This window comes from Ovis canadensis, chromosome 18 (assembly GCF_042477335.2).
Source record: "Ovis canadensis isolate MfBH-ARS-UI-01 breed Bighorn chromosome 18, ARS-UI_OviCan_v2, whole genome shotgun sequence".
Classification (NCBI taxonomy): domain Eukaryota; kingdom Metazoa; phylum Chordata; class Mammalia; order Artiodactyla; family Bovidae; genus Ovis; species Ovis canadensis.
In genome coordinates, this window is record NC_091262.1 from 18,585,030 (window position 1) to 18,598,469 (window position 13,440).

At 37.5% G+C, this 13,440-nt stretch overlaps 1 protein-coding gene across 1 annotated transcript in view; it reads left to right on the forward strand.

Annotated features, from left to right (window-relative positions):
• Nucleotides 1-834: 834 nt before the first annotated feature.
• CERS3 (ceramide synthase 3) overlaps nucleotides 835-13,440 on the forward strand; it is a 140,163-nt gene continuing 127,557 nt past the window's right edge. The window contains exon 1 of the mRNA XM_069559189.1: nucleotides 835-1,007. Coding sequence (XP_069415290.1) covers nucleotides 835-1,007 — 173 coding nt within the window. The remainder of the gene's footprint in view (nucleotides 1,008-13,440) is intronic.

Here is a 13,440-nt window from a genome sequence, read left to right on the forward strand (position 1 = left end):
TGTTCAACTCTTTGAGACCCTGTGGACTGTAGCCCGCCAGGCTCCTCTGTCCATGGGGATTCTCCAAGCAAAATGCTGGAGTGGGTTGCCATGCCCTCCTCCAGAGGATCTTCCCAACCCAGGGACTGAACCCAGGTCTCCCACATTGCAGGTGGATTCTTCACCATCTGAGCCACCAGGGAAGTCCGCAGCACTCTGCTTTATTGTACCACAAGCCTGTTTTATTGCACCTAAAAAAGTGTCAGTCATTCAGGCCTGCTCTGCCCACAGAATATAAGGTCCTTAGGGGAAGAACACTGGATTTTTAATCTTTGCATCCTCAGGGCCTAGCACAGGGCTGGACAAATAGTGGATCTCTGTAAATATTTGTTGACATGGAGTAATTTGAATTCTTCATTGTAATACAAAGTTTAATATACTTGTCCTTTATCTGCTAGAGAAATTCTTAGGATACCTACTTGGAGATTTTATGAGGTTGGCCTTTGGCATATTGAAGTTGTAGAGATTATTGTTAAACTAATTTTCATATGATAGAAATATATAAGAGGAAGATACAGTCTTACAATATTAATGTATGTTGTCCCAAGAGTCTGAACAGTGGTGTGTTAAACTTCAGTTTGCCATGCCATGACCAAAACTGTTCTGAGAGTTTCTGCAGAATGATACCTGTTTAATACAATGAAGAGCCATGACATCCATTAAATAATAGTACTTTGTTCTTACCCTCTGTTCAGAACTCTCTAGCTTAGGTATTTTGAGTAAAGGTGTCAGTGTTGTCTCAGTTTTAAGTATTTGTTTTATAAGTCTAATATATTCTTGTTTTATCTTTTTAGAATGTTTCAGACATTTAAAGAATGGTTTTGGTTGGAAAGATTTTGGCTTCCTCCGACAATAAAATGGTCAGATCTTGAAGATCACGATGGACTCATCTTTGTGAAGCCCTCTCATTTATATATGACCATTCCATATGCTTTTGTCTTGATAATTATCAGACATTTTTTTCAAAAGTAAGTAATGTTTGTGTGTCTTTCCTCTCCATCCCCCTTTGCCTCACCTCTGGAATAAAGAATTTTGGTAAGATCCTTAAAGAGTCTTAAGATCGTTAAAGAATCTTAATCTGTTGCTCAGAGGTCACCACTAATGGGTGCTCATGAAATCAGATGCACACTAAATGTTGTCTAGAAACTGAACAAATAAAAATCAGAAATTCTGTCTCCACAAGTACATTAGTTTCGCAGTGAAGAAAATTGAGATTAAGAAAGGTTAAGGATCACAGAGCTTATTAGTGTCAATGATGGTACAAGAACTTAGCTCATCTTCCACGTACCATGTTGTCTGACAATAGACATGCGTGCCCATGTCCTTTGTCAGCAGTATTAGGAGAGTATAACCAGCAGGTGCATTATCATTTTAGAATGGCTATAAAATAGCAGAAATGGGTCATTAAAGACCAAACAGTATTGTTTTATAGCATAGTTTAAAGGTTTATTGAAAATTTTAATAGCAAGCCTTCATTCCAAAGGATAAGGAAGTCAAAGAAAAAATATCAATTTGCTTTCTCAGAAAAAATGACCTTTTCTTTTTCTTAATTTACTTTAAATAGACATTACATCCAACCTTTTTAATAAAACTGTACTAGTGTCATGGTAACTGAAGATAAATGTTCATCTATAGTTTTGGTAGTTGTCTCTATTTCAAAAAACTGTTATTAGCACATTAATTTTTTTTGGAGCAAAAAGAATGTTGAAATGTCAAGAGTTGGATAAACTTAAAACAGAATCCCCAGTAGCTGAGTTGGTAAAGAATCTGCCTGCAGTGCAGGAGACCCTGGTTCTCCTGGATTCAGGAAATTCAATTCCTGGGTCAGGAAAATTCGCTGGAGAAGGGATAGGCTACCCACTCCAATATTCTTGGGCTTCCCTTCTGGCTCAGCTGGTAAAAAATCCATCTGCAATGTGGGAGACCTAGGTTCGATCTCTGGGTTGGGAAGATCCCCTGGAGAGGGGAAAGGCTACCCACTCCAGTATTCTGGCCTGGAGAATTTCATGGACTGCGTAGTCCACGGGGTCGCAGAGAGGCAGATCGACTGAGTGACTTGCACTTTCACTTCACTTTCACTTTTGTTCAAGACAAAATCTGATAAAGATAATTTTGTCCAAGACTAACTGAGGTGCAGATCATATGTTTATAACCATTTGCAGGGTTTTCATCCCAAGGGCACCCCACTCCAGTACTCTTGCCTGGAAAATCCCATGGACGGAGGAGCCTGGAAGGCTGCAGTCCACGGGGTCACTGAGGGTCAGACACGACTGAGCGACTTCACTTTCACTTTTTACTTTCATGCATTGGAGAAGGAAATGGCAGCCCACTCCAGTGTTCTTGCCTGGAGAATCCCAGGGCAGGGGAGCCTGGTGGGCTGCCATCTATGGGGTCACACAGAGTCAAACATGACTAAAGTGACTTAGCAGCATCCCAAGGGTTTGACCAACTTTGTTTCATGGATTGTCCAAGAGGTTTCTGTACAAATAACAACTTTACTTTGGCAAGAAATGTCCTATTGATAGGGGGAGGAAAAGAAAGCCGCTTGATACCACTAAACTCGAGCTGAGAATGTTTGACAGTGTTTTCCTTTTTGACAGTTAACTCCGCTTTTACTCACATGTTTGGATTCATCAAAGAATGCCTAAATTAGAATTGTGCTGCTGCACTTGTAAATTAGCAAATTACTCTGCTGTCCTGAAATATTTGCTTTTCTTGAGTGTCTGATGAGCTTTGAACTTGACATCCAGGTTGTACACTTGCAGATTTCCTACTTTGGTGGGGACAGCTCCATATTCAACATTTGATCAGACAGTGAACTAGAAAAGTATTTTGCTTGCCAAAGCAGCATAGCTGAGGAAGACCAACTTGCTGTGTTCTGGTCTTGGCCTCTCCAGCAGTTATCAGGAAGGAATTAAATCTTCTTTTAATCCTTAAGGCCATTCTTACTTCTTCTCAAGGGCTTAAGTATAGTCTTTCCTAGCTCCTTACAACTTTAACTCCCAATAACTCACCCTTAGTTTTTTCCATCCCATGACACTACAGAAAACTGTGTTGCTCCACTAATCTCATATCTCTTTTTTTCATATCTCTTTTAACGCAAAAGAAGGAAGGAAAATTTAACATGAGAGCAAGATCATGCTTTTTGAAGTAGAAATTTATATTTTTTCAGGGCTTTTATGTAATTTGCATTAGATTAAACTGCTTAGATTGTAAGATATTACTTACACCTTGCATTTGAATAGAAGCTTATAGTTTAAGAGATATATAAAATCATAATTGGCATGATCTCAGTCAAGAAAATGAGAGCTAAGTGAGCTGGCCACGGTCACCTGGTTAGTCGGTAAAGAGCAGACCTGAAACTTGGCCCACATGCTGTGACACCAGATTCAGGGTTGCTGAGTTTTTATTTCCCCCTGAGCCAGAACTTCTAGGGCTTTCACAGTGTGATACTCCTGATGGCAAAAGAGAGTAAATTGGTATCCTTTGGGAATATAGAAGAGATGGCTTAAGGGGATGATAGCAAATGTGAACTTTCCTATCAAAACTTCATGTAAACTTGACACCATGTTTCAGCATATCCTGTGATATCACAAGAAAGCTTCTTTCTTTTGTCCTGCATTATGTTTGCGTTATACCTCCTCATTCTAGGAAGTGACCTAGAGTTTTGATTTGTCTGGCTCATTTTTATCCTAGCTAGGAGCCATTCAAAATGAAAAAGGGCCCTTCCCAGAAAGGAGTATGGAGACAGACAGGTAAAGAACAAATAAGTAGCTCATTTGAAAGTTACTGACATTTGCTTTGTATTTAGAATTTCGTTTATTTACAGGCTTTAATTTGTGCCTTATGTTTTGATATTTTGGGGGGAGGGGTCTAGAATAGCAGTTACTAACTAGTACCTCCAGATTCTTCTATACATTCTTCTTTGTGTCTTAAGTATGGTCTCGAGGGGATCTAAGCTACTCAAATTTAAGCACTTGTGGAATAAGCACATTATCTCAGTGTAAATTTTGGCCCTGGAAGAGTCCAAGGCAAGGGTAAGGGTAGTAAAATCAGAAGGTAAGCTTTTTTTCTTTTACTTTCATAATTTTGTTTATTTATTTTGTCTGTGCTGGGTCTTCTTTGCTTTGAGGGCTTTTCTCTAGTTGTGGCAAGCAGGGGCTACTCTCTAGTTGCAGTGTGCAGCGGTGGCTTCTCTTGGACTCTAGGGAACTCAGGCCTCAGTAGTTGCAGCACGCATGGGCTCAGTAGTTGTGATTTGTGGGCTCTAGAGCACAGGTTCAATAGACATGGTAAATGGTCTTAGTTATTCCACGACATACGGGAGCTTCCAAGATCAGGGATTGAACTCACGTTTCCTGCAGTGGTAGGCAAATTCTTTACCACTGAGTGACCAGGGAAGCCCTTTTCTTTTACTTTTAATGATACAATGAATAGATTTCTGGCCTCTGCCATTGCCACTGAGCAACATGAGGACATTAAGGGTTCTTTAAAGAAGGGTAGGTGTAGCAGTTTACAGGAATTGAAAAAGGATTGTTACTATCTTCAGTTGAAAGTCTCAAAATATATATGTTGGACTTAAATGTTATCTGAGACTTGCATTGCTTCAGATCTGTGTTCTTTCATATAAAACCCTCTGATTAAACTCTGATCATAGAGCCTTTCAATTCTTAGGAACTGGGAATCAATCTTAATGGCAGTAGGCTGTTGTTTCTGTCTAGGAGAAGTATTTCAACCTCACATGTTTAATAAATGCCTAGGCTTGCCTTCTTTTTTATTCCATAAAAGAATATTGAAAAAAAAAAAAAGTATATGTGGGGTAGTGCTCTGGGATTGCTCGGCTTTTGGCTCACAGGTAACTGTTGTAGTGCTAAGTGAAGAGGTGTCTGAACGAGGCCATCTGAGGGCTCGGTTGTGCAATAGTAGCAAACCTGTGACTCATGCCCTGGTAATTAACCTAACTTTGAACCATTTTACATGGGAGTAGAAGTTCACATTCTCTTTTCTTCCTGTTAGATTTTTCCCTTCTATTCCATATCAGTAAAATGAAAGTTCAGGCATGTTCAGGTCTAAGACCTGTCATTTCCTTCCTTTTTATTCTTTTTTTTTTAATTTTTTTTTTGAGTGCTAAAACTATAGTCATTATTTTATTTTATTTAATTAATTTATTTTTTTTTAGTTTTTTATTTTTTTAATTTCAATATCTTTAATTCTTACATGCGTTCCCAAACATGAACCCCCCTCCCACCTCCCTCCCCATAACATCTCTCTGGGTCATCCCCATGCACCAGCCCCAAGCATGCTGCATCCTGTGTCAGACATAGACTGGCGATTCAATTCTTACATGATAGTATACATGTTAGAATGTCATTCTCCCAAATCATCCCACCCTCTCCCTCTCCCTCTGAGTCCAAAGGTCCGTTATACACATCTGTGTCTCTTTCCCTGTCTTGCATACAGGGTCGTCATTGCCATCTTCCTAAATTCCATATATATGTGTTAGTATACTGTATTGGTGTTTTTCTTTCTGGCTTACTTCACTCTGTATAATCGGCTCCAGTTTCATCCATCTCATCAGAACTGATTCAAATGTATTCTTTTTAACGGCTGAGTAATACTCCATTGCATATATGTACCACAGCTTTCTTATCCATTCATCTGCTGATGGACATCTAGGTTGTTTCCATGTCCTGGCTATTATAAACAGTGTTGCGATGAACATTGGGGTACATGTGTCTCTTTCAATTCTGGTTTCCTCGGTGTGTATGCCCAAGTTTATCAAATATTTATTGTGTTTCTTTATTCTCTCCTTTTTTAAAATAAGTTTTTAATTAAGTACCTGTTCATATTTATGTATACTTACATAAGTATAAGTGAATGCATAAGTAAAAGGTGAATTGATTGTTTAGATTCTTTTGAAAAGAAATATAATGTTAAAGTATCAAACTGTACTTATATACATCCTCTGTTTTACTAAAAATGTTATTCCTGTTCTTGAAGCCTGAACAAGTTAACAAACAGGACTGTTTTTTCTCTTTCTTTGAATTAATGCTTTGACTGTAGATGTTTTCCTCATATCAGCAAGTATATTATAGATATGTATTTTTATCCATTGTGTATGCTTATCTCTCACATGACCCTCTAGAGGGAAATGTTATACTTGATTTGGCTTTGAAATGTATAGGCCATTTCCAGGAGAACTTAGGCCATCTGGAAGTTAGATTGGCTTATACACATTTTATCCTGGCTTCCTTGGTGGCTCAGGTGGTAAATAATCTGCCTGCAATGTGGGAGACCCAGGTTCAGTCCCTGGGTCGGGGAGATCCCCTAGAGAAGGGAATGGCAACCCACTCCAGTATGCTTGCCTGGAGAATCCCATGGACAAAGAAGCCTGTCCAGCTACTGTTTACTGGGTTGCAAAGTGTTGGACACGACTGCGCAGCTAACACTAAGGCTAACTAATACATTTTATCAGAGTATTTTAGTAAAATTTATTTTTTTTATTTTTGGCCATACCATGCAGCATGTGGGATCTTAGTTCCCCGATCAGGGACCAAACCTATGCCCCCTGCATTGGGAATTTGGAGTCTTAACCATTGGACTGTCATGGAAATCCCTAGGAAAATTTTTATTCAGTTCCATGGTTATAAAAATGAATTTAAGGGTTAAATGATCATTCATAACTAAATTTCCAGCATTTAATTACATACAGAAACTTCTCAATACTAGAATAGCCTGACCTATCAGACAATGGAGCCTTCGTTAGAACTAAGGGGAAAATAGGGACATGTGATTTTTAATCAGCTTTACTGAGGTATGATTTACATATAAGAAAGTTCATCTGAAATTTGATGCATTTTGACAAATGCATGTAACTATCACCACAATTATGATGTAGAAGATTTCAGTTGGCTGAAAACATCCCTGTACACTGTGTAGTTAATTCTCTTCCTACCTACTGCCTCCTTGCCATCACTAAAATGCTTTGTCAGTATAATTTTCTTTTTTCTAGGATTTCCTATAGATGGAATCATATAGATTATAGTCTTTTGTGTCTGATTTCTTTCACTTAGCATAATGCTTTTGAGGGTTTTTTTTTTCATGTCATTATATGTATCAGTGATTCTTTGTCATTGCTAAGTAGTCTTTCAACATATTCCTATACTGAAATTTATTATCCTTTAACTAGTATGGAAATTTGGATTGTTTACAGCTTTGGCCTATTACGAATAAAGCTTCTGTGAACATTTGAGTAGAAGAATTTGTGTAGGTATACACTTTTATTTCTCCTGGTAAATAGCTAAAGTGTTCTTCAGAAGGCATTGTTAATGCAAATATAAATCTATACAATAGATTATTTGGCAATAAAAATGAATGAACTTCAATTGCGTCCAGATACATTGATGGATCTCAAAAACATTACTCAATGAAAGAAGCCAGGCACAAGCAACCACAAATTATATGATTCTATTACATTAAATATCCAGAAAAGGCAGTTATGAAGACAGAAAGTAGAGTAGTGATTGCCTGTGACAGGATTGACAGGGAGCAGGGATTAAAGTAAATATATGTGAGGTGTTATATTGGAATTATGAAAATGTTCTAAAGCTGATTCATGGTAATAATTGTACAGCTTGGTAAATTTACTTTAAAAAAATCAGTGAATAGTATACTTGATATGATGAATTATATATGTAAAAATGCATTAATAGTTATTTTTAAAAGATGTCAATAAAATGGAGTGGTAAGTCAGTTTAGAAAATCTGTGCAAGACATTTTGTATATATTTGATGAGGGACTTAAAGTCTGAATGTGTAAAGAACTCATAACTCAATAACAGACAAAAAGACTTGATTTTTTTTTAATGGGCAAAAGTTGGAGCAGCAATCTCACCAAAGGAGATACTAATAGCAAGTAAACACATAAAAGATGTTCAATACCATTAATCATTACCAAAATGCAAAGTAAAACCACTATGCACTGGAAGTTAACAAAAATGTCAGAGTAAGGACCTCTGAAAATTTTCTCCTTCATAACATCAGGAAACTAGCAAAAATTGTCAAATTAACTTTTCAGAATTCAGAATTAACCAGAGGCTTGCAGCAATCCAGAGAGTGTTACTGGAAAAAAAAAAAAAAAAAAACAAAACAAAAAACAAAAAACCAGCTGACTGTTATAAAGAGCAGCAAGCTTTGTGGCATTTTAACTTGCCCTATTTCTATCCTTGCCTTTCCTCCTCTCTGATACCTTTGAAAAACCAACAGCCCACAATTTCAGTGGAAACCAGCAGCCTGGTAACCACTGAAGGAAACAGAACAGAGTTGGAGCTCCTTCAAACCATCATTCCCAGAGAAGAGTCATTCTCTGACCTGTCTGTTGGTTCCTTGAAAGGGCACTACTCATAAACTCTTTATTTCCCTTTTCCCTTGGGGAGAGAAGGGGTACTTGTCTGAAACTATTAGAGACAGTTGATTAACTTTGGAACTGCCTGAGGGTAGTGGAAAAGGAAAGATATACCCATTTGAATGCAGAGTTCCAAAGAATAGCAAGGAGAGATAGGAAAGCCTTCCTCAGAGATCAGTGCAAACAAATAGATTAAAACAATACAATGGGAAAAACTGGAAATCTCTTCAAGAAAATTAGATATACTGAGGGAACATTTCATGAAAAGGTGGGCACAATAAAGGACAGAAATGGTATGGACCTAACAGAAGCAGAAGATATTAAGAAGAGGTGGCAAGAATACACAGAACTATACAAAAAGATCTTCATGACCCAGATAACTATGATAGTGTGATCACTCACCTAGAGCCAGACATCCTGGAATGCGAAGTCAAGTGGGCCTTAGGAAGCATCACTATGAACAAAGCTAGTGGAGGTGATGGAATTCCAGTTGAGCTATTTCAAATCCTGAAAGGTGATGCTGTGAAAGTGCTGCACTCAATATGCCAGCAAATTTGGAAAACTCAGCAGTGGCCATAGGACTAGAAAAGGTCAGTTTTCATTCCAATTCCAAAGAAAGGCAATGCCAAAGAATGTTCAAACTACCGCACAATTGTACTCATCTCACATGCTAGAAAGTAATGCCCAAAATTCCCCAAGCCCGCCTTCAACAGTACGTGAACCATGAACTTCCAGATGTTCAAGTTGCATTTAGAAAAGGCAGAGGAACCAGATATCAAATTGCAATATCCATTGGATCATCAAAAACCAACAGAGTTCCAGAAAAACATCTGCTATATTGATTACACCAAAGTCTTTGACTGTGTGGATCACAACAAACTGTGGAAAATTCTTGAAGAGATGGGAATACCAGACCACTTTACCTGCCTCCTGAGAAATCTGTATGTAGGTCAACAAGCAACAGTTAGAACCAGACATGGAACAACAGACTGGTTGGTTCCAAGTTAGGAAAGGAGTACATCAAGGCTGTATATTGTCACCCTGCTTATTTAACTTCTATGCAGAGTACATCATACGAAGTGTCGGGCTGGATGAAGCCCAAGCTGTAATTAAGATTGCCAGGAGAAACATCAGTAACCTCAAATATGTAGATGACAACACCCTTATGGCAGAAAGTGAAGAAGAACTAAAGAGCCTCTTGATGAAAGTAAAAGAGGAGAATGAGAAAGCTGGCTTAAAACTCGACATTCAGAAAACTAAGATCATGGCATCTGGTCCCATCACTTCATGGCAAATAGATGTGGAAACAGTGGTAACAGTGACAGACTTAATTTTCTTGGGCCCCAAGCTATGAGCATCCTAGACAGCAGAGACATTACTTTGCCGAGAAAGGTCTGTCTAGTCAAAGCTATGGTTTTTTCAGTAGTCATGTATGGATGTGAGAGATGGACTATAAAGAAAGCAGAGCACCAAAGAATTGATGCTTTTGAACTGTGGTGTTGGAGAAGACTCTTGAGAGTCCCTTGGACTGCAAGGAGATCCAACCAGTCTATCCTAAAGGAAATCAGTCCTGAATATTCATTGGAAGGACTGATGCTGAAGCTGAAGCTCCAATACTTTGGCTACCTGATGGGAAGCTGACTCATTGGAAAATACCTTGATGCTGGGAAAGATTGAAGGCAGGAGAAGAAGGGGACAACAGAGGCTGAGATGGTTGAATGACATCACTGAGTTTATGAGCATGAGTTTGAGGAAGCTCCGGGATGTGGTGATGGCCAGGGAAGCCTGGTGTGTTGCAGTCCATGGGGTGGCAAAGAGTTGGACACAACTGACTGACTGAACTGAACTGAACTGAGGGTAGTGGATAACTAGTGGGTCAAACAATAAACAGAAAGCTTTCCTTTTTAAAAGATAAGCTGGGAAATATGTCCATAGGGGATTTTGAAAAGCTCTGACCTACTCTTGGAAGTTAGAAGGCCACTTGAATTTGTAGAGCTTTGGGCATGCCCAGGGCCACCCACATGATCAAGAAAAGTATGATCTAGAAGTTAGTGCAAAGCTCTCACCTCTGGATGACCTTAAGGCTTTGTGCAAACAGGAAGTGAAGGCTAAGGCAAAGTTGTCCACTGCCTGGTCGAGTGTTGAAGGTGTGCCCTGAAATGTACACGAGCCCTTTAGCAAACACAGGAAGATTTAATTGGTTCCAAGCATTTAAGGACATCTCTGTCTAATCTTTAGTAGAACACTAAGCTAACCTACTAAAGACTTTAGTGTCTACACATAAAGAATATAGACTTTACAGATCAGATTTTAAAAGTAAACAACAAATGGACAACAACAAACAGCATGAACAACAACAAACTCTGAAGAGGGGGATATTCTGATTTCCAAAGTTGCCATATTATATTAGTAAGCATGTCTCAGTTCAGTTCAGTTCAGTCGCTCAGTCGTGTCCGACTCTTTGCGACCCCGTGAATCGCAGCACGCCAGGCCTCCCTGTCCATCACCAACTCCCGGAGTTCGCTCACACTTGCGTCCATTGATTCAGTGATGCCATCCAGCCTTTAAGCAAAAATTATGACATGCAACAAAATAAGAAAGTACAGCTCGTACAGAAGGGAAAAAAACCAGCAGCCAATAGAGTGTGTCCCTTACAAAGCCTGGATGTTAAACTTATTAGACAAGACTTTAAGTCAACTGTTTAAAAAATGTTCAAAGAACTAGAGAAACCCATGCTTAAAAACTAAGGAAAGAAATGTCTCATTAAATTAAGAATATCAGTAAAGAGATAAAATTATAGATTATTTTAAAAAATCAAATAGAAATTTGGGACTTGATAAGTACAATAACTCATATTAAAAATTCACTGGAGGGCCTTAACAGCATTTTGGAGCAGGGAAAAGAAAGATTCAGCAGTCTAAGGAACAGAAAAAAAAATAAGAATATAGAAAAATGAAGAATCTCAGAGACCTCTGGGCCCTGATGAAGCATAACAACATATGTATAATGGGAATTCCAGAAGAAGAGGAGAAAATGAACAGGATAGAAAATATTTGAAGAAATAAGTGGCTAAAAATTTCCCCAAATCTGATGACACACATTAATCTGTAATTTGGGAAGCTAACCAAACTCCAAGAAGAATAAGCTTAATTAAAGAGGTTGATATCTAGATATATCATAAGCAAACTGTTGAAAGATAGAATTGAAAGCAATGAGAGAGAAGCATATTATCATATAACAATGATCTGTGATAAGATTGAGTTGATTTCTCATCAGCAATCATGGAAGACAAAGGCAGTAGGAGGACAAATAACAAGAAAGAAAAAACTGTCAACCAAGCAAAATTATCCTTCAAAATGAGAGAAAATAAGACAGTTTTAGATAAGCAAAAACTGGGAGAATTTGTTGCTAAGCAGACCTGCCCTATGAGAAATACTAAAGGGAGTCCTACTGCCTGAAAGCAGAGGATGCAGACAGTAACTTGAGTCCACAGGAAGAAATAAAGAGCACCGGTAAAGGACCCACATAAGAAATAAAAAGAATAAATGCATTTTTTTGGTAATATGTTTTACTCCTGTCTGATTTGAAAGACAGCTGCATAAAACAATAATCATAAATGTCTGTTGATGAGAACACAATTTAGAAGTACATAATTTATATGACAGTAGCAGCACAGAGAGGGAAGGTAGTGGAGTTTTGTATAGTGCTTAAATTGTTTTACTGTTAATCCGAATTAGAAAATTATAAATTAATATGTTAATTGTAATCCCTAGATTAACCACTAAGAAGATGATTTTTTAAAATAATAAAACAAGAGAAAGAATTAAAAGAATACACTAGAAAATATCTGTTTAGCACAGAGAAGATAGTAATGGATGGATAGAGAAACAAAAAAGCATAAGCTGTATAGAAAGTAAATAGCAAAGTGGCAGATATAAATCCTGTCTTATCAGTAATTAAGTGTAATTTGCATTAAATGTAAATGAATTAAATACTCCAACTAAAAGACATAGGAGGACTGGATAGAAATATTAATATATGATCCAACTATATAATTTCTATGAGAGACTCACTTTAAGTTCAAAGACATAAATAGGTTGAAAGTGAAAGAATGAGAAATATATATATTATGCTGCTACTGCTGCTGCTAAGTTGCTTCAAACATATATGTACCTAGCAACATAGTCCCCAAAACATGAAGCAAACAGAACTGAAAGGAGAAATAAACAATTCAACAACAATAGTTGTAAACTTCAATACCCCATTTTCAGTAATGGATAGAACAACTAGGCAAAAAATCAACAAAGAAATAGACTTGATCAGTGTTGTAAATGAACTAGACCTAACACACCTCTATAGAGCACATCACCAATAACAGCAGAATACACATTCTTCTCATGTACACGAGGAACAGTCTCCAGAATAGACCATGTGTTAGGCCTTGAAACTAATCTCAATAAAAGTAAGAGGATTGAAATCATACAAGGTATGTTTTCTGACCACTATTGAATGAAATTAGAAGTCCATAATAGAAGGAAATTGAGAAATTAGCAAATATATGGAAATTAAAGAGGATATTTCTAATAACCTATGGGTCAGAGGAGAAATCACAGGTAAATCAGAAAATGCTATAAGATGAATGAAAAAGAAAGCACCACACCAAAGCTTATGGGATTCAGCTAAAGCAGTGCTTACTAGGACATTTATAGCTATAACCACATATATTTAAAAAGAAAAAAGATCTCAAATCAGTAATCTAACCTTCTACTTTAATAAACAAGGGAAAAAAGCAAACTGAATTTATAACAAGCAGAAGTTAAGAAATAATAGAAATTAGAATATAAAATCAATAAAAGCCACTACACCCACAGTAGAATTGCTAAAATTAAAGAGACTGGCAATACCAACTACTGGCAGAGATATGGATAACCGGGGCTCTGGCACATTATTGATGGATGTGTAAAATAGTATAGACACTTTGGAAAACATTCACTAAGT